We start from the raw sequence: 20,131 nt of genomic DNA, 5'->3' as shown, positions 1-20,131 counted from the left end.
GCAAAAAATACTGCACATTACCTATGGTCGTCTTAGGAGTTAATATGCTTCTAGATAAATTGGAAACCTGGGCTTTTGGACTGGATAATTGTCCAAATAGGAATACAATCGACGAAAAAGTTACAGAAGCTCTTCAAGCAGCAAGGGATAAAATCGTCAAACACTATTCAAAAATCAATTGGATATATTGTGTTGCATTAATATTGGATCCACGACATAAGCCTGAGACATTTAACTTTACGAATGGGGCAAAAAACTTAAAACAAGAAGCCATAACTAAATTCGAAAACTTAGTAATACTCGTATAAAGAAATGTATTACGTTAGTTCTAATATTGATATTCCTTTAGCATCTCAACCTTTCACCGATGATATTGATGACAATACTGATGACCTTAATCTGGAAAGTTTGTTTGAAAAAAGCAATGGCGACAGCGGGAACTGGAGAAAAGAAATTGATGAATATTGTTTATCTAAGAGAGCTGAAGGCAATCAAGATATTTTAGAGTGGTGAAGAAAGAACGAAGCCATTTATCCAAATTTATCGAAAATGGCTCGTGTTTTTTTTAGGTATACAAGCCACTTCAGTTCCTGCAGAAAGACTGTTCTCAAGGGCAACACTGACAATTAGAAAAGAACGAAGCCGATTGACTGGAGAATCGGCTCAATTTTTACTATGTTTAAATTCTTGGCTATGCAACAAAGATATATTTATGAGTGCATAAGCAATAATTTTGTTATCTATACTTTTCGTATTTCTATTAATCTTTATTTTATGTTTTGTTCATTTTTAAATGTTTAGAATTTATGTTTTAGTTTAGAAGTTTTTTTTCCTTTAAAAATATAAAATTATTTGAGTTTTTACCTTTGTTATGTTTCTTTTGCTTTGTTAATTTTCTTATGTTTAAAATGAATTAAATTTATAGTTTTTCATTTTCATTCTTCTAACCTTTTAAAGGCTGTTGAGTTATTGCAGCATCTACAGTCTTTCAAGATCGAGAAAAACTCGAAAAAATTTCTCGATCTCGAAAAATCTCGAAGTGATTTTCTCGATCTCGTCTCGAAAAAACAACCTCACTCTTGTCTCGAAATCGAGACGAGACGAGAAATCTCGAATTTCGAGAATCTCGTGAAACCCTACTTATACAGTTGGAGGACCAAAGGACGTCAGATTTAATAGAAGTCCATCAGGTTGGTTTGATGCGTTTTCCTTCTCAGATTGGGTAGAGAGAACTGTAATACCTGCAGTAAAAGATCTACCGGGAAAGAAGTACTTAATTGGCGACAATCTGAGTTCACATTTTTCTGCAAGTACGGTATCTCTTTGCGAAGAAAATAAAATTTCATTTATCTTCCTCCCGGCTAACTCTACTCATCTGACCCAGCCTCTGGACGTGGCATTTTTCCGGCCTCTTAAAACAGCTTGGCGACAGATCCTTGAAAAATGGAAAATGGGGGCTAGTTCAAAGCATTGCACGGTTCGAAAGGAGAGATTCCCTTTCTTGCTAAATGACTTGTCAACCCTATTGAGCCTAATGCTGGAAAAAACATGCAATCTGGGTTTAGAAAGTATGGAATTTTTCCACTAGATAGGATCAAGTCTTGGGACGCCTTCCGCAGCAAAATCTTTGACGAGACAAATGATGAGAATCAGAACATTGAAGAAGGACCTTATAACTCTTTGGTAAACCTTCTAAGAACAATGAGGTATGGCGATGGTCAAAATGGGAAGAGTCGACGTCGTAAAATTCAAGTTCCTGCTGGCAAAAGCGTTACAAGTGCAGATTTTGAAAGCACGTTGGATAAAGACGATCAAGACGATAATGATTTGGAAAGACGTATGGAAACTTTAGATGAAGATTCAGACCCGGAAATGAATTTGCCCCTTAGTAATTTCACGCCAATAATGGCAAAAGCTCAAGATCATTTTTCAAGTGAAGACTCTGAAATGGACACTTCACTACCAAGTTTCACCGATAAGTCCGAGAATAAGTTGGATACAAATAACTCATCAGCATCAGTCTGCTTTGAGGGTAAATTGTTCCGATGTGAATTGTCCGAGGGGCAAATTCATTTCCGGGTTTGAATCTTCATCTAAGGTATCCATACGTCTTTCCAAATCATTATCCTCTTGATCGTCTTTATCCAAGCACTCTTCAGGATATATTTATGGATTTCCAGAAGTTCCGGATGTTTCCACCTTTCATTTTAGCCAGCTTGTTGGAGAGGTTTTCCCAGTTCATGACGAGATAGAAGCATCTACGTCAAGAAGAGACATTTTAAAATTTAATTTGCATCAAAGTTGTTTAATTTAAATAATATGTTTAAACTTGTTATATTTCTATAGAAATAATTTTTTTTTTGTAAAATTGGTGTTTTTGTCAGTTTTTTTGTGTGTATTTATATTTTTTTATCAATTTGAAATTTTTCTCAGGTATTCCTATTCGCCCTCGTGTGAGTAGAATAGCAAATTTGACCAATTTAAATGGGTATTTCTATTCACCCCACATTAGGGGTGAATAGAAAAAGAGCGCTTTTTTTTTTTTTGTGGAAAAACCTCTATTTAAAAAAAATCTATTATGCGCTTTTTGATCTACAAGTCGAGACCTGTAGATTCCTTATTTTTTGTTGTCAAAAAGGTGACTACCATGTTAGCAACAGAGTAGGAAAGGTCCGAAACTGTTTCTATTCACCTCATTTTACGGTACTTTTCTTAAGTTCAAATTAAGGTAATTACGATTACAATACAATAACTTTAAACTGTAAAATGCTTTCCCCCATTCTTTCTTGTTTGATCTTAGACCTAAGTCCTTGAAACCCCTATCAAAGCGTTTTTTCAAGATATGATCATATGTTATTGCAACAAAAGTTTGGTATTTTTGCCTTCTTGAACTGTGGTAGTTTTTAAGATTAACTTTAAACCTATTTCAGCAGTCTATTCAGCTTATCAAAAACGCAAAAAATACATTCCAATACGTTCGACGAGTTTGATTAAGATATGTTGATGATGCGACAAAAAGCAAATGCAATATGTATTGATAACACGTGTCGAGAGTAAAATAAAGAGTTTTGATTAGTGGTAAAACTGTCTCGCGATTTAAGTGATATTGGACCCTTTAGAATGCTTAATTTCTTTTCCCTGAAAGGTTAATTTGTTACACAAACAAGAAATGCTTAAAAAGACTCCTTTAAAAAAGTATACTTACAATCCAGAACAAGTCTGAATGATAAACAGTGACCAAGACTTGACATTATGCAATTTATAAATTTGCATGCGAAATATTCTTTATACAATAAATAAATGAACCATGCCATTAATATTTTTCAATTAAAGTCAGTATTTTTAATTTTATGTTTGGTTACAGGAAGTATAAAGAAACCAAGGAAGATGATAAAGAAGAAAAACAATTATATTTCTGTAACGAGTGTGCATACAGCACCCACAGAAAATTAAATATGCCCAGACACGCGCTAGTTCACAAAACCAAGGCAGATATTGAAATATTCGAGTGCCCGCATTGTTTCTTTGAAACCAAGCATAGAAGAAGCTATGTGAGACATATGAAAGATCTTCATATGGTCATTATTTAAAATAGAAGAAAGCTTTAGAAAAATATAAGTTTTAATATGTTAGTTTCTGTATAAAGATACAAACTTTATTTTCTAGTACTTTTTATTTTAAGAATAAAATTGGTAATATTACTCCCTACTCGCTAGACAAGATTTTGTTTTTTTTTAAACCCTGATCCCTTTTTTCCTCATCAAAAATAGGCCACTAAAAGAGGGCTGATGGCAAATGATTACACTTCTTACTAAGAAATGTATTCAGCTCTGATTCTGATTATTTAAGACTGGCCATACTATAGGTGGTTTTAGCGACAGGACAGTACCTCCTGTGATGTATTACCACAGATGTAAATAGCTCCGCACGTGCGGAGCTATTTACATCTGGAAAGGTTGTACACAACATCAGTAAACAGTAAAGTTGAGCTACATCTTACCTGTTTCGAAGAGCTAGGTGAAATCGAAATTAGAAGAACGACCAATATATTTACCAGAAAACTATTTTATAAATGTGTAATAAATATTTTATAAAACTGTCACCGTCATTTATTAGATCATTACACATTTTTAAGTAAGTAATTTACAAAATAAAAATGTTTAAAATTATCAAATTTCACGAAAATAAGAATTATTATTATGAATTATTAATTATTTCTAAAAGAGTACTTAGGTATAGAAATGTGTTAAGTATATTGAATTAAAGGTATTTTAGCTGTCTATTAAAATAAAAAATAAAATTTAAGGGGTCTCGTTTAAAAACATGGACTTTTGGCTATTTGAGTAAATGAAGAATTTTAATTTAATTTTCGAAGACCCTGTATAATGCGGATTAAGGAACTTAAATGGCTGAGAGATAAACAATTAAATTAAATTTTTTAATAAACAACAATGTTGTTTCTTAAAAACCCCTGGTTTTTAAGAAACAACACGCATAATTATTTTTTCTTGAAAACTGCAAGAGATAGGTATAAGGAAGAATGATTGAAAAAGATTCAAAATGAAGCAAAGAATCAAAATATCTAAAAATATATAGAGTGTCTATATAAGTGGCAACGCTGCAACAGTAGTTGGAATTCAGCAGTTGGAGTTGCTTGGTGACTGCGAAAGGAGTAACACCGAGCCTATAGTGATCTAGTGGATGCGAATTTTTTTAAATTTTTTCTTTGAGATCAAATAAAGTCTAATCTTTTTATTTCTTTAACTCAAAAAACACCTACCGACGTAACTAACATCAATTCGCCCCCCATTGTTAGTGAGGGGCCAAACAAACTATTATCAGTGGGAAAAGAAGGAATAGACACCTCGGATAGCTACCTCATCGATCATTCAACAAAAAGCGAAGAAAACAGAGTAAAAAAGCTAAAGATAAAGAGCGAGGTAAGTCTTCGGAGGACTCATCCTCTTCCTCATCATCCAAATTCAAAAAACCCACTGATTCCCGTGTAGATCTTCTTAGAAAATCCTTAATGAATCCCACCCCGGGTGTAGCAAATGGATATGGTGTGGGTGTAGATTTAACGCCTCTTCAGCGTAAAAAGGTGAAGATGGTAGAAAAACGCAACAAGGAGCTCGAGCTTGTGGTTCAGAGCAAACATAAGGTAATTGAGGAACTAAACGCTAAAATAATATCTATCGCAGAACAATGCGAAATTTTTAAAAACGAAATCTCTGCGCTGACCCACAAGCTCAAAGAGGTGATGAGAGAGAAGCAGGAAGCGCACATCTGAGACAGTTGGAAAATAATAAAAAGGAAATCAACCAAAGAAATGAGTAACCCAGAAAGAGACCACGCGAGGAGACGGGCGTTTCGCCACCCACTCAGGGTGGAAAAACGGCCGCCCCCGATGCTGAAATGACAACAAATGAGCATCCGGCTACCTAAGGGGTCGCTGGCATTTCTAAACAAAATAATATAGAAGCTACTGACTCAAGCAGTGGTAGGAATGATGAGAGAAACCCTTTATTCATGCCGTTGAACAATGTCTCCCTTTCTGGGAAAAGGAGTACTGCCAACACTAATATTTCAAAAGTACCCAAAGTGGTAGTTAGAGACACAACCAACTGAGCAAACAAATATAAAATGATTTTCGAAAACTACATGAAGATTCTTAAAGTTCAGAAAGAAAGAGGGTTGGCAGTATTCCCAAAAACTCCCCTGGATCTATTCTGACGCGTCATCTCCGTGATGAGGGAGTGGAATACCGTTCCTTTTTCTTGGGGGAAGACCGGAAGCTGAACGTGATCCTGAGGGGCTTCGACCACAATTTCAGCTTAGATGAAATAAGGGAGGAATTGTTGACCTTGGGCTTTGAACCGGAGAAAATGTCGTGGTTTAAAACCGGCCCTGGGAGAAAGAGAGCAACCGATCTTATCAGATTCCTGGTCCCCAGGAAGCAGGAAGACATATTTAAAGTAGACACGCTCCTCAACATCAGAGTACGCGTTGAGCGATTAAAAAGTCAGACTATCAACAACATCAAGCAGATAGGGCAGTGCCACAGGTGTCAGGAGTATGGTCACTCCATGAGTAACTGCAACGCGAAGCCGCGCTGTCACAAATGCAGAGGTAATCATTTTTATAATGACTGTAAAAAAGAAAAGACAGCGCCGGCACAGTGCTGTAACTGTGGGGGTGACCACCCTGCAAGCTTTTGGCGCTGCCCAAAGAATCCAAATTTTATCAAAAGCCAAAAAAACACGGCTTCTTTTGCTGAAATGGCAAAACTCCAATCCTGCCTTAAAATTACTGTTGGGAAGTAGCTCGTAATTCTGGAGGATCTATCATGTTGTCTAAGTGTCATTAGTTAGAATGCGCAGTAAATTTTTCCTAAAAAAACTGAATTTATTGATTTTTTATTCACTAATAACATCGATGTAGCTTTAGTCCAGGAAACATTTCTTAGGCCGTACACAAAATTTAAAATACCTACCTATAAAGTCTACAGAAACGACAGACCAAATGTTGTGGGCGGAGGCACAGCAATAATTATAAAAAGAAATGTTACAGACCAAGAAGCACCACAAAGAGAAACAGACCCGGCTATAGAAAACACGGCTATAAAAGTCTATATTGGCAATAAAGAAGTATTATTACTCTCAGTTTATAAACCACCTGACAAAAATTTACACTTTAAAGAGTTAGACACGCTTTTCGCGGAAGACATTCCAACAATAGCCGCACGAGATTGGAATGCAAAAAGCAGAACCTGGGGATGTACAATTGACAACACCGCCAGGCAAAAATTGGAAAATTACATAGAACAAAGTACAATTCAGGTAGTAGCACCATAAGAACCAACCCATTATCATTATAAAACACCTGACATTCTAGACATAGCAGTCATCAAAAACCTTAGCCATAACATTGCTGTAGATAGCCTTGACTCTCTGTGTTCCTCTGATCACTCTCCTATTCTCATAACAATAGCACACCCTTTTAAAAGGGATCCCCTCCCTGATAAGAAAATCACAAACTGGCAAGTTTTCACCGAAATCCTTACTGAGACCTACCCTATCCCAACACCCAAAACAGCACAAGAAATCGATCTCCAGATCGAAAACATCACAAAAATAATCAATAACGCTTATGAAAGTGCCACAACTAAAATCCCAATACCCAACACTCATGTCTTGGTTTTCCCAATGAGAGTTAAAAACCTAATCAAAACAAGGAATAGATTAAACAAACAGGCAAGGTTATACAAAGACCCAGAGGCCAAAAAAATAGCAAATAGTCTAACCAAAATAATAAAAAACGAAGATGATCTATGACTTGAGAAATGAAAGGTAGAATAACTTCTTAGAAGAACTTAATAACGATGATGAGGTAAATCAAGCTTACAATTATATAGAAAGGTTACCCATTGCAACCTTGAAAACCCACAAAAAAATCAAACTACACGAAATAAAAGATGTAATAGCAAATCAACAAAATAGAAAAGCACCAGGCTTAGATGGCGTAAATAATAAAATGCTTAAAATTCTACCTGACAACTTACTATATGATCTATTGATAATATTTAATCAATGCCTCAACCTATGCCACTTTCCTGATATATGGAAAAAAGCCATAGTGGTTGTAATACCTAAACCGGGTAAAAACCTGGCTAAACCCGAAAACTATCGCCCTATTAGCTTGCTACCCTCGATAGGGAAAATACTAGAAAAAGTGGTGCTTAGCAGGCTAAAGGAAGAATTAGAAACTCATAAAATAATCCCGGTAGAACAGTGTGGTTTTATAAAAGGCCTATCTACAGAAATACAGCTGGCGAGACTGCAACAGAGCATTGTTGACTCCTTCAACATTAAACACTGGACCGCCATGATCACACTCGATATCGAAAAAGTTTTCGATAGGGTGTGGCATGGTGGTCTTATTTATAAGATGGTAAAATTTGGGGTGTCACCTGGTATAATAAGATTTGTATAATATCTAATTGATCGAGTATTCACCACCTCGATAAATGGCAAAACACTCCCATTCCAAAAAATAAGAGCGGGGGTAACGCAAGATTCTCCCCGATCTCCAACATTATTTAATATTTACCAGGCAGGCATCCCAAAAAATGACCACTATTCTCAATTAGCTCTTTTCGCTAATGTATTTTCGCCAGCTGTAAACACCTGGACCAAATTACAGCATACATCCAAAGCCACTTGAACAAACTCTGTGTCTAGGCATCAGTGGAAAATAAAAATCAATGAAAATAAAACAGAAGAAATTCTTGTCACCAAGAAACGCGACCGCGACATTCTAAATTTGATGGTACTAGGCAAAGAAATCCCCTGGAAAAGCGAAATAAGGTACTTGGGAGTCACATTTGACGATAGGAATCTTTTCCTTGGCCATGTTAAAAGGCAAATTAATCAGTGCAACGGCCTTGTACAGTAGTTGTACCCATTCCTTAGCCCAAACAGTAAAATGTCTCTCGGTAATAAGCTCCTCCTCTACAAGCAGGTGATCAGACCAAAATTACTTTATGGGTCCTGTGTCCTAACCAAAATCTCAAGGACAACGCGTAAGAGGCTCGAGACGTTTCAAAATAAAGTATTGAGGTTGATCACCAATGCACCGTTTTATATGCGAAATATAGATATACCCACGGACTGTAGAATTGAAACGATAGAGGAGTTTATTATCGGGAGACATACTAAATTCAAAGAACGTATACTGGCTCTCGATCACCCAGAAATCAGGCATTTCCTTTGTGAAAATAGACCATGGAAGGGTATTTTCTGACCACAGCATTTCATAAAAGCTCAATCTGGCGTGGCTGTGTGATACTTTAGGTATGGTTTACCTTAAGGTTAAAAACCATACAATCAGAAACACTTCGCGTGGTCTATGCCTAGGCCACGCGACCAATAGCAGTCCGATACCGATAATATCAATATACCTCCGTTCCGATCCCACTCAGTCAAGTCCCGTCTCTTCGAGCCATCAAACTCCGGCTCCAAATCATGCAGTAATATCCTTAGCTTATGCTGCACATCATCCCCCATTTACACCAGACTAAGGGACTTACACAACGTAACAGTCACAACCGACAACTCCCAAACAATCACTTTTCTGTGAACACTTGGCGTGACAGACCCAATAGACTTGCCTACCAGGGTGTCTAAGTGATCTGTCTGTGAACAAAGCTCACAGTGTCCGTAAGGCCATTAAGGCAAACCGTTTTTGTGCTACGGTACCTGAGAATACTAAAGAGGCTTTTTCAATCAATTTTTCCCCTAGTAATTAAAAAAATACGTCATGGAACTGCCCTGAAAGTCCTCCCCTATTCGTTGCCGTCGAGGCCGTCCAAATTATTTAGTTCCCGTATAAAGGTCCCTACCTCACGCCAAGGCATAACAACGCCTGCCTCCATTCCGGGGGTTCATCGGCACTCGCTGCTTCGCCAGCATATCAGGAATGCTAGTCACAGTATAGTTCTTGGTTGTTATATTGTAAATATTAATTGTAAGAAAAACTGAAAATAAATTGTTATTCATTCATTCATTCAAAGTGTAGTATCTGTTCTTATGAGCTTAATATCAGATACGCTCCGCATGCGGAGCCAGTATATTAAACTGATTTTAGGAAATTGACGGAGGTTAGGGGCTTGCTCCACCTCTGTCACGGGTTGGCCCGGTATTGCAGTACCTCCGGGATCGGCCCATTTTTTGATAATTCAAAGTGTGAGTATTAGTTCTGAGTACTGGTAGGTTACATTATGTATGTCAATTTGATGATTTATGTGATTGGAAGAAGCATATTTAATGTATTCCGTCTAAGGAAAGGCATTGTCCAAGATCTCCAGTCTTGTACTCCTCCATGCAGTCTGCAGGTACTTCCTGTCAGGTTCCCTTAAGAGCTTGGTTCGCGGTGAAAATACTGAACGCATCCCGGATCAGTCAGAAACTCTTCATCCTTTAAGCATATGCACATGCCTAATTCATAATCGCTTCGGAATTTATTTCAGCCGCGAACAATCCACAGACTGTCAATATCTAAATTTGTTTGAGATTATATTTGTGTTTTGTGTAGTATAGGTTATGTTTTTCGATTGTTTTAGGAAAAAGTTTTTTTTTTCTTTAAACAGTTAAGATTTAAAGCAAAGAAATGGCTCAGAAATACTGTACGAAATTTTAATGAAGTTAGTTTTTGTGAGTCTCCTTCCTGTTTTTTATAATATGGGGATGCAGCAAATCGATCTGCCAGTTCATCAGTCAGTGCTGAGCCAATTCGAAAATGTTTTAAATACAGGTGTTTAAGTTACTTTTAAATACTGTGCAGAATAGGAGTCACAATAAAATTACTTAAAGTATTTGGTTTACATAATAGTGACTCTCCCAGTACAAGTACCTTTTAATTATAAGAGAAAAGATAGAAAAGATTTTGTCACATAAGTCGGTCAATGAAATTAGAAATTAACCACAAAATAGTTAGTGCAAGCCATTTTTTAACACAGCTTTGTATACCTTTTCGCCGAAAAAACTAAAGACATTCTTAATAATTGTTAACTTATTTGTTTATCTAATTTTTTCTTAATATCACCCTAATTCTTTAACGGACAATCAATTTAAAATATGAAATTGTAGGAGATCGAATTATTTACAAATCTGTAAGGATAAATTGCTGGTTTAGATATATTGTTTATTTATAAATTGAGTTTCTTGTTCCGCTAGGTGTGCAATCACACAGTATTATCACTCTTTCATTCAAATTTCATTAAATGTCCATATAAACAATTTTTTTGTGCGACTTAAATACATTGAGCATGGAATTGTAAAACACAAAACTTCAGGCCAAATAATAAGCACTAAACAATAGATTAAGTTTAACACGTGTAATCAAATTAAGATCTTTTTCACTTCAAAAAAAGAAAAATTCTCTTTTTCCAATTTGCGATTTAACATAATTTGCCGACGATACTACTATTCTTCATAACGTTGTTGAAGGTTTCTGAATTTTACCTTGCGAATTGTTCTATAGGTAGGTATTGTCCCCGCTTTGACTTACCACCTGAATTTATCCTTCCAATTTGGAAACTTTTCTAGAGAACTGAAGGCTGCCAATATAGTCGTGTCACATAGGTCGTTTAGTATTCATTATGTATTTTCCCTTGATTTTCCAGTTAGCCTGAAGAAACCAATAAACAGAAACACGTTAACACGTTAAAGGACAGAGACGCTGAGCAGCGCCTTTTCGTAAAAATGTGATATGACACAACGCTGCTCTGCGTCCTTTGCTTGATGGCTAAAAATGGCAGGACGCTGTGCAGCGTTTTGCTTTATCGTATAATATAATGGGTTTTATTAGCCGCTGTCAAAAGGCATTCGGATATTACCAGGGTACTGTCACCCTATTAAAGTATATTTACTCCTACCTTTTATTTATGCATCCCCTCCACAAACTCAAACAGAACGCCGTGCAGCATCCCAGGAAGCACTAATGTTGCATTTAGTTACCCATTTACTGCCGTACTGCCATATTAATAAACTGATTTGTGTTGTGATTAGTATTATAAAATAATAATATCGTAGCGTGGTGATTTGTGTAAAGTAAGGTTAGTATTGTTAGGAATTATTTATAATATGTGTTAAAAATAAGTGGGGAAATGGATCTTTTCATTAATTAGTTTTTATATATTTTAGATGGAAGACACAAATAACTATGATCCATATGAAAGAGATCAGCAACGGCTTCTTCAGCTTTTCAATGAACTATCGACAGATGAAGAACCAGATCCATTTGCAGATGTTGATGGTGAGTATGATTCTGACAAAAATTATGAACCATCTTCCGAATCTGATGAAAGTGATGAACTGTCTTCAAGTGCTCCAAATATGGAAAGACAGTCACGTACAAGCAAAAAAAACACAGTACCTATATTAGATGACGAAGTTGTTTTAACAGAGGATTGTCCATACACACGCCAAGACCTTCTTCACCATTAGTCTCGGATATAGATCCCTGATCATCGGGTCAGGAACCTCCGATCGCTCCAATTCCTGATTTTAACTTTGATGAGGGCAGCAACGTTTAACAAATAAATATTGGACCACACTCATCAGTTATGGAAATGTTTGAATGCCTGTTTACTTCAAGTATATTAGACTACCTTGTTGACTGTACAAACAACTACGATATATCATTAACAAATACTAATAGACCTAAAACACGCCATAGCAGACATGCAAGTTTTCTTCCGGTAAGAAACCAAGAAATGAAGAGGTTTTTGGGTATATGCCTATTAGAAGAACAAGTTTCTACCAAGAACATGCGACGCTATTTTTCTTATTCGGATACATTGTATTTTCATCCCATATTTTCATATATAATGTCATCCAGAAGGTTTGAGCAAATCTTAAGGGTTTTATGTTGTTCTCCAGTGAATTCTAAAGGCAAGGATAAAATCCAGCCCCTAATAGACATGCTAATTCAGCAATTCCAGAGTGTTTATAGCCCTTCCAAGGAACTTTCAATTGATGAATCGTTACGAAGACTAAAATTCAGAGTTTACATAAAGAATAAGAAGTCCCGATATGGACTTAAATTTTTTGAACTAACAACATCTGACGGCTACCTCCTAAATATGGAATTATACAGTGGTCCAGTAAACGAAGATGACGAGTCAGACAACACTAAGACTGAAGCTCTTGTGCTAAGACTGATGAAACCTTATTTAATGAAAGGTCATAAACTGTTTATGGATAACTATTACAATAGCTATGAGTTGTCCGAAAAATTGCTAAGTTTCAAGACGCACACCAATGGTACTTTACGTTCAAACAGGAAAAGTAACCCAAAAACTTTAATTAAAAGAAAACTAAAAAAGGGCCAACATTTTTGAGTTAGGAGAAAACAAGTTTATCTGTCTAAATGGCGGGATAAGCGTGACGTGTTGGTGATTACTACCCGAAATCATCCTCAGATGGTCTGCGTAAAAAATCGATATGGAAAAGAGCAAATGAAACCTAAAGAAGTAGCCCTGTACAATGATCATATGTCCGGCATTGACCGCTGCGATCAAATGACATCGACATACTCCACCCCCAGAAAAACCACACGGTGGTACAAAAAGGCTCTTTTTCATTTACTTGATGTAACGGTGTGGAATGCGTATTATCTTATTCGTAAATTCTGCAAAGGCAACTCCAGAAAATTCCGATATCTTCAATTTAGAGATGAATTAATAAAGTGTTTAATTCAATTGCCTAGGGATATTGAAGCAAAAGATTTAATACGTAGTCAAAAACATGACAATCGACGCTCAGAGAAAAGTTTCTCTGAAGTAACTTATGCACAAGAACCTGGACTAAGTTCAAATGACCACTGGCCAGAAAAAAATCCCGGTGAGCCTACCGCAAAATCAAACAAAAAATCTGTTTTTTTGAAATGCAGGTTATGCACAACAAGAAAATACGTAAGGAGACAAGTTACCGGTACAAAGGCTGTGCTGAGACGCCACCATTATGTCCAGACTGTTTCGAGGAGTGGCATGAAAAAAAAAATGCTAATTAGTATAAATTAGTCTTTCTTAAGCCATACCCATGTATCTTTTCAAATAAAAAAAAATTCTCTCTCTGTTGACTTTCATTTAAAAAGAAAAACAAATAACGCTGATCAGCGTTGTGACACACTCACATTATTATGTGGAATTATGATGTGGCTCAAAGCTGATCAGCGTTAGACGCAAATCAGCGTTGTGTAATTATCGCCTCTGGTAAATTCTTAATATTGTGACAGAACGTCCATCAGCGTCAAAATTTAAACTAATTTAAAATGTTTTTTTACTTAATTCAAAGTGTTAAAAATATTTTGGTATACTTAAAAACATGATATCTAAAAAAAAATTTACTGCCAAAATTGACAACTTCTAAAATGTGTTAGTGTCCTTCAACGTGTTAAGGCACAGATGTAAAGAGCTATTTACATTTGTGGGGTTTCAAGTAAAAAATCTTATTTACTTTTGTACCAAGAGAACTTTTTTAGATGTATCCGATATGTCTTTTATTTCTTAAAGGTTTTTTGCTTTGAGATGTCTTTTCCGAGTTTCAATATACCACAATTTTTGATGTAAAATATGTCACCGTATATAATATACCAACAAAGTTTCCATCTAATGTGCTAAGCGTTTTTCCTGATGAAAATGAATGAATAGAACATAGAACCGACCCATGTCGTTCTATTCGTCCATTTTCTTTACATTAGCCCTATGGCTTGTAACAAAATAGATATAAGAAGTCACTGAAGTTTAAAAAAAGTCAATTATTTTTGTCACATATCAAAGTTATCGTTGCTTAATCCAGTAACATACATTTATTCACACACACACAAATACCTTTTGAAATAAACTTAATGACTGGCTTAATGGACAAATTAAGGCAAAACTCTGGGAAGATTAATTGAAGATTCCTTCCTATAAAAAAGATATTTATATTACAAGCCTAAAAACACACATAGAAAGTAGAAATCTCCACAACAATCGCAACACAACAACGTTTCGTTCCTTGCTCCATAATATCTCCTGTTGCTCACGCTTTACTTCACCCAACCCAATTGTATCTCTAATTTACGATTTATCTTAAATTATTGGCTTATCACCAATAAATCTTAATTTATTGGCTATTCAGCGAATCTTCCCAATTTAACGTTTCTTATAACGGAAGTGTAAGCAAATTTTTAAGACGCTAATGCACTTTTATGCACAAATTAAAAAAAAATAATAAAAATATGTATTGGCCTTGGGTATGAATTTGTGGAATTCTACGAATTTATCGGTACTCTCGTCTAGCCAGTGACGTAATAAGCCCTTAGGAATTCTGATTAGGGCGGTATTTACGTCATAGCGGAGCAGGCTGCGACAAATATTTCACTCAGTATGGGTGAGTAGTGTGGTGGTGCACGGATACATAATTGTGATTGTGCGTACCGACTCTGGGGTTTCCCTAAGTATAATTATTGCAGGGAGGTAGGCCACTTCATTTATCTGTGCGGGGAAAACAGTATTGAAAATTACATGGTATGCAGATGTTATGGACCTGTTATGGAATTTATTGGTTTTTGTAATAATTCTTAGCAGACTTAGGTAGGTTATTTTAGTGAAAAATTACTATAATATCAGGCCTCGAAAGTACTCTGATAAAAATTTAAGGATACAAGCAGAAGTTCCTTCTGTACACATATTTTCTGAACCATGCAACAAATTAAAATGAAATACTTCACTTACTTGTTTTAATACTCACTAGCTCGACAGGTGTTTCGCTAATGAGACAAGCGATATAATTTTAATAATCTTCGAAAAAAGATAGTTTCCGGCATTTGCTTTTTCGTTTTTCTTGTTTGTGTTTTGTGATGTTTCAGATTATAGACAAATAGATCCAAACGGTTAAAAATTTAACAAAACAATACTACAACGATTTAAAAATATCCGTGATACCAGGATTCAATTATAGAATTATTAAAACTAAGACTTAAAATTAAAGACCGGTATATAAAGAGCCCCTTATACAATACATAAAATGAGAGATAAGCAAGCAAAAAATATGATCCCAGCATGCTTTTACCCAAAGTTTCTAAAACAAAGCCTTTGCAATGTAAAGATTCGATTTTCAATAAAAAGTAAGTAACGTAAATGTAAGCACAATGACGTAATATTTGCTTTGCTATATCTTTTTGTAAGATTACCAAATAAATTAAACTGATTTTAGGAACAGAAAAAGTGTGATCCGATCAGTATGAGAAATAAATAGTTTTAGGAATAGTGGTAGGAAGTCCCTTGGCGGTAAACCTTCAGACAAATATGACAGTCTGAAGCTAGTTTTTTATTTAATTTTTAAAGTTAGCATTTGGCAGCCTTAATTACAATTTTTTCCAGGTCCATATCTCTGAATTTCACAATACGAATTTTTGATAGATTAAAAACTCGTGTTGTCATCCGTTATCTTCCGAAATATCATTTTTTGCAAGTAATTGATGAAAATTGAAAATGGTGTTTGTGTGTATGGGCCGCATTAGAATTGATGTACTCTTATTATCTGCCCTTTGTAAAGACTTCCTGAGTCATTCAAAAGAGAGATGTGATTGAAATCTTTTCAAGCTGGACACCATAGAGGCTATGCTGCAGAAGACATTCATCAATTTGGAAAATTAAGTCGATTCTGCATAACATCTACATCCACTTTTGGGGGCCAGGCCTTTCACTACCTTAGATTGAAATAAGAAAAATGTGAATGTCATGAAGTAATGAATCTCAGAGAAAATAAAACTGCCTTTTTTAAGAACTGGTACCAGCTTGTTACCAACTTGTACCAACTCTTAAAAAGGTGGTGAGCTCGCAGGATAAACCACAAAAGGAAAAACCAATTAATATCATTGAAAATCCCTTCTCCTTCTTACTAAGGGTCTTAACTTTGCATGAGCTTCAAACTGCAAAGACATCAGGTTCTAATATTATTAAACGTTTGAGAGAAAAAAGCACTTTTTATTTAAAAACTGACAAAAAGCTGAAAGTAATAATTTTATGTTAAGTGATGAAGAATGAAATTCTTATCTGTTTCGATGTATCTTCTTTGTTGCCAAGGGTTCCGATACCAAAAACTTTAAAATATCTGATTGAACTTTTGAAAAGTAATTGTTTCGATAATCTAAAATCAACAAAATATATTTGTCAAAAAAACAAATCGATTTATGAAAAACCAAATAGATAACCAAAGATAATTCCCTTCAAATAAAGCTCTTGATGAACTGTTTTGTGTTAAATGCAAAAAAGTAAAGATATGTTCGACAAAAGCAAATGCATTATTGGTAATTTTCTAGAGCAACTCAATGTTTTCCAACTTCCATTCTTACTCTTGTCATCAAAAATAATAATTGGTTAGAATCTGATCTTTATAAAAAAGAAACAAATACTTTTAGATACCACCCAACTAGTGACTCTAAATATTATTTTAAGCATAAAACGGCTAGCATGCATTTCTTGGTATATCCTTTGGTCTCATGTTCCCTAAGTATTAACAAATTTTAATAAAGGAAAAATAACAATCAAAATAATTGCTAGAGTCAATAATTATGATGATATAGGATTATTGATAAGCTAATTAAAAGACATAGGTTTAAAGTTAATTTTAAAAACTCGGCTACATTTCAAAAAAATTAAAATAAGCAAACTTTCGTTGCAATACCATATCTTGACAAAAGGTTTTGATGCGGTTTTTAAGGAATTAGGTCTAAGAATGGTCTATCCAAGTTTGGTTGAGTTAAAAAAATCTTTTATGAAACCCAAAAGATAAAATGAAGACCACTGAAAAGTCCAGGATCAAGGACATTATAATTGTAACAATTATGATTAGTACATAGGACAAACAAAAAGATCAATTAATATCACATTTAAAGACCATGTAGCTCATGTGAAATACGGAAGAGTTGAAAAGTCAAGATTGGCTGACACGCTCTTAATACTGGCCACTTTGTACCTACAGTTCGTATGAGTTGTAACTTAAAATTACTTAAACCAGTTTGCATGTAGATGCAAACGAAAGTCTCTTTAATACAATCTTCTCAATAGGGTTTTGGTTAGTGATAAAACTGTTTTGTGATGTGAGTGCCATACCAAGGGTTCATGTTTCGCGTTTTAAAATAGCCACTTTAAAACGATTTTTTTCTTCAAAATCGGTTAGCGCAATCCTAGTAGTTTACAGTATTGCCTCCCATGCTGCTTAATATGTAATGCTCTATCCATTTGTCAATGAGTTATAGACCTGTTTGGTGCAAAATTATATGAGATTCGTCAAGGCTTATTTTATTTCGATGATAACATACCATCATGAGATGAATAACGCTCGCATGAAATAAGAGTGCTAGTGGGTTGCCTACACCAGCCGTCTAAAAATACGCTTTTTTTTATTTATTCATCTATTAGTGTGAACGAGCAAGCACTCTTAAACAAGTCAAGAAATATGAAATGAGAAACAAACACATACATCTAACAAAAACACAATTAAATGAATGGCTTAAATTGTGCTGCTTTTGATCGTCTGATTGCTGAGCATCCAGACGCACAATTCCCTACTAGAGGGCGCTTTAAGCGTTTCACACCGTGACTTTTCTGTGTTCGGAATTGAATTGATTTCGAAAACCCGTATCTGTATCGCTTCTCGGCCTTTTGGCTAAGATCAAAGTGTAGTATCTGTTCTTATCAGCTTAATATCTGATACGCTCCGCATGCGGAGCCAGTATATTAAACTGATTTTTGGAAATTGACGGAGGTTAGGGGCTTGCTCCACCTCTGTCACGGGTTGGCCCGGTATTGCAGTACCTCCGGGATCGGCCCATTTTTTAATAATTCAAACAAGTATTGTCACTAACATCTAGGCGGAGTGGGAACTTTGATTAGAGAAAAACAAACCACCGAGAAGGGACAAAGCCGGGACCGATTTTTCTTGCGCATGTGCGAGCTTATTTGGTTTGCCGGTCCCCTGCCAGCCGTGTCGGTTAGTCCGGTAATATTCGACGCCTAGTTTAGTCTAGTCAAGTGTTGCCTGAGTTTTTCTGTCTTTATTTTTTGTGTGTTGTCATTGTGCTCTTTATTTTATTAAAAACTTTTATAATATGCCTTATACCTGTGCTTTTCGTGGATGTCATTCAAAGACAGGGTGTGGAAAACTATTTATTATGAACACCCTTGTGCACATTTTCCAAAAACCTTTATCTTAAAATTATTTATATTTATGAAAATATTTTACATAATTAAATATAATAATAGGGTCTTAAAAACAAGTAAAGATAAAAATGTTCGAAAACTAAACATTTTGCGGAATGTATAAATGTACCTAGGTTTAATTTAATTATTGCCAATGTATTTTTGTGTTTCATTATACAATGGGCCAATATTATTTTCTCAAAAAATAAAAGTTTGTTTAGAAGATTTTTTGTTTTCCATTATTTATCCTAAATGGTAATTTTTATAGTTGGCACTATACCGGATGACACAGGAAAAAGGGAACAGGCAATAACTTTTTTATTTTTCAAGATAAACAAATGAAATTTGGTATGTCAATAGAATGGTTATAAAAGCATATTTTGACGTATTCAATTGTTTTTGATCACTTCCGGTTGAACCGGAAATGACACGAACTTTCTTATTTTAAATGGGACACCCAGTTTATTTTTTCATACATTTGTTTATCTTGAAAAATAAAAAAGTTGTTGCGTGTTCCCTTTTTCCTGTGTCACCTGGTATATGACACTTATAACTTAACTATACCAACAGTAAAATAAAGTAATAGTTTTGATTTCAAATTCCCAATAAAATTTTTAATCTATTAATTGTCGTATTTCTCTCCGTGTACGGAACTATTAAATTGCCAAAACGATTTTTCTCCGTTACTTAATATGTAGCGCCAGTCATTTAAGCCCGCTCAAGGGCACCAAAATTGGACCCCTAGAAAATCAACGGTAAATGCGGGTTTTGTCGCTTCTCGGTGGTTTGTTTTTCTCTGCTTTGATCTCGAATGAGAATGAGAGAATTGAATTGAATGAGAGAGACGCGGATTCCGTGTACTGTTGAATTCCATAGCGACATGTCGCCTATAAAATTTTGTATTCCGTGCACCGTTTGCTACACGACTTTCGCCTGTTCTCGGTCGCTACGAAGACGACACCTCTTGACGTGTTGATTTCATCTTTTCTATATGACTTTCTTTGTTTTTTTTTTTATATTTTGACGTTGGACGGTTTTGTAAAAATTGTTAATTGTTTTTTTTTTGTTGATGGTACTTATATGGGTACTGCATGGGTATTTATACTCTATTTCAGAAGTGTGTAGAGCAATAAAACCTCATTAGGTATGCAAAAGTGGTACCTGGTGATCCACCAATATTTTATGCCACTACCTTAGTTGGGTATTAGTTTCAATGTAAAATTCTTTCTTTTCGTTGATTGCAGGTAGTGCCACCCGGTTTTGGGTCAATTTATGAGTTTTGCCCATTGTTACCCACTGATAAACATTGAAAACGGTTCGCCAAAGGCGTGCAACTGAGACTTGTTTTTTACCTTATAATTAATGTACTTAAATGGTATT

The 20,131-nt window shown here is 35.3% G+C and overlaps 1 protein-coding gene and 2 non-coding genes across 4 annotated transcripts in view; all 3 read left to right on the top strand.

The window, feature by feature from the left end:
* Positions 1 to 3,720, top strand: part of LOC126737753 (zinc finger protein 91-like) — a 43,843-nt gene extending 40,123 nt beyond the window's left edge. For both annotated transcript variants that reach the window (XM_050442777.1, XM_050442778.1), the window contains exon 6: positions 3,365 to 3,720. In XM_050442777.1, the coding sequence (XP_050298734.1) occupies positions 3,365 to 3,590 (226 nt within the window). In that variant the 3' untranslated portion in view covers positions 3,591 to 3,720. The remainder of the gene's footprint in view (positions 1 to 3,364) is intronic.
* Positions 3,721 to 9,545: 5,825 nt separating this feature from the next.
* Positions 9,546 to 9,730, top strand: LOC126738069 (U2 spliceosomal RNA). The gene has a single exon (XR_007661215.1). It is a non-coding gene; the product is annotated as a U2 spliceosomal RNA (small nuclear RNA).
* Positions 9,731 to 18,198: 8,468 nt separating this feature from the next.
* On the top strand, positions 18,199 to 18,389 carry LOC126738075 (U2 spliceosomal RNA). Its single transcript, XR_007661220.1, has one exon. It is a non-coding gene; the product is annotated as a U2 spliceosomal RNA (small nuclear RNA).
* Positions 18,390 to 20,131: the final 1,742 nt, after the last annotated feature.

This window comes from Anthonomus grandis, chromosome 6 (genome assembly GCF_022605725.1).
Source record: "Anthonomus grandis grandis chromosome 6, icAntGran1.3, whole genome shotgun sequence".
NCBI lineage: Eukaryota > Metazoa > Arthropoda > Insecta > Coleoptera > Curculionidae > Anthonomus > Anthonomus grandis.
The sequence above is the reverse complement of the archived record's forward strand: the minus strand, read 5'-3'. Positions and strand labels throughout refer to the sequence as shown.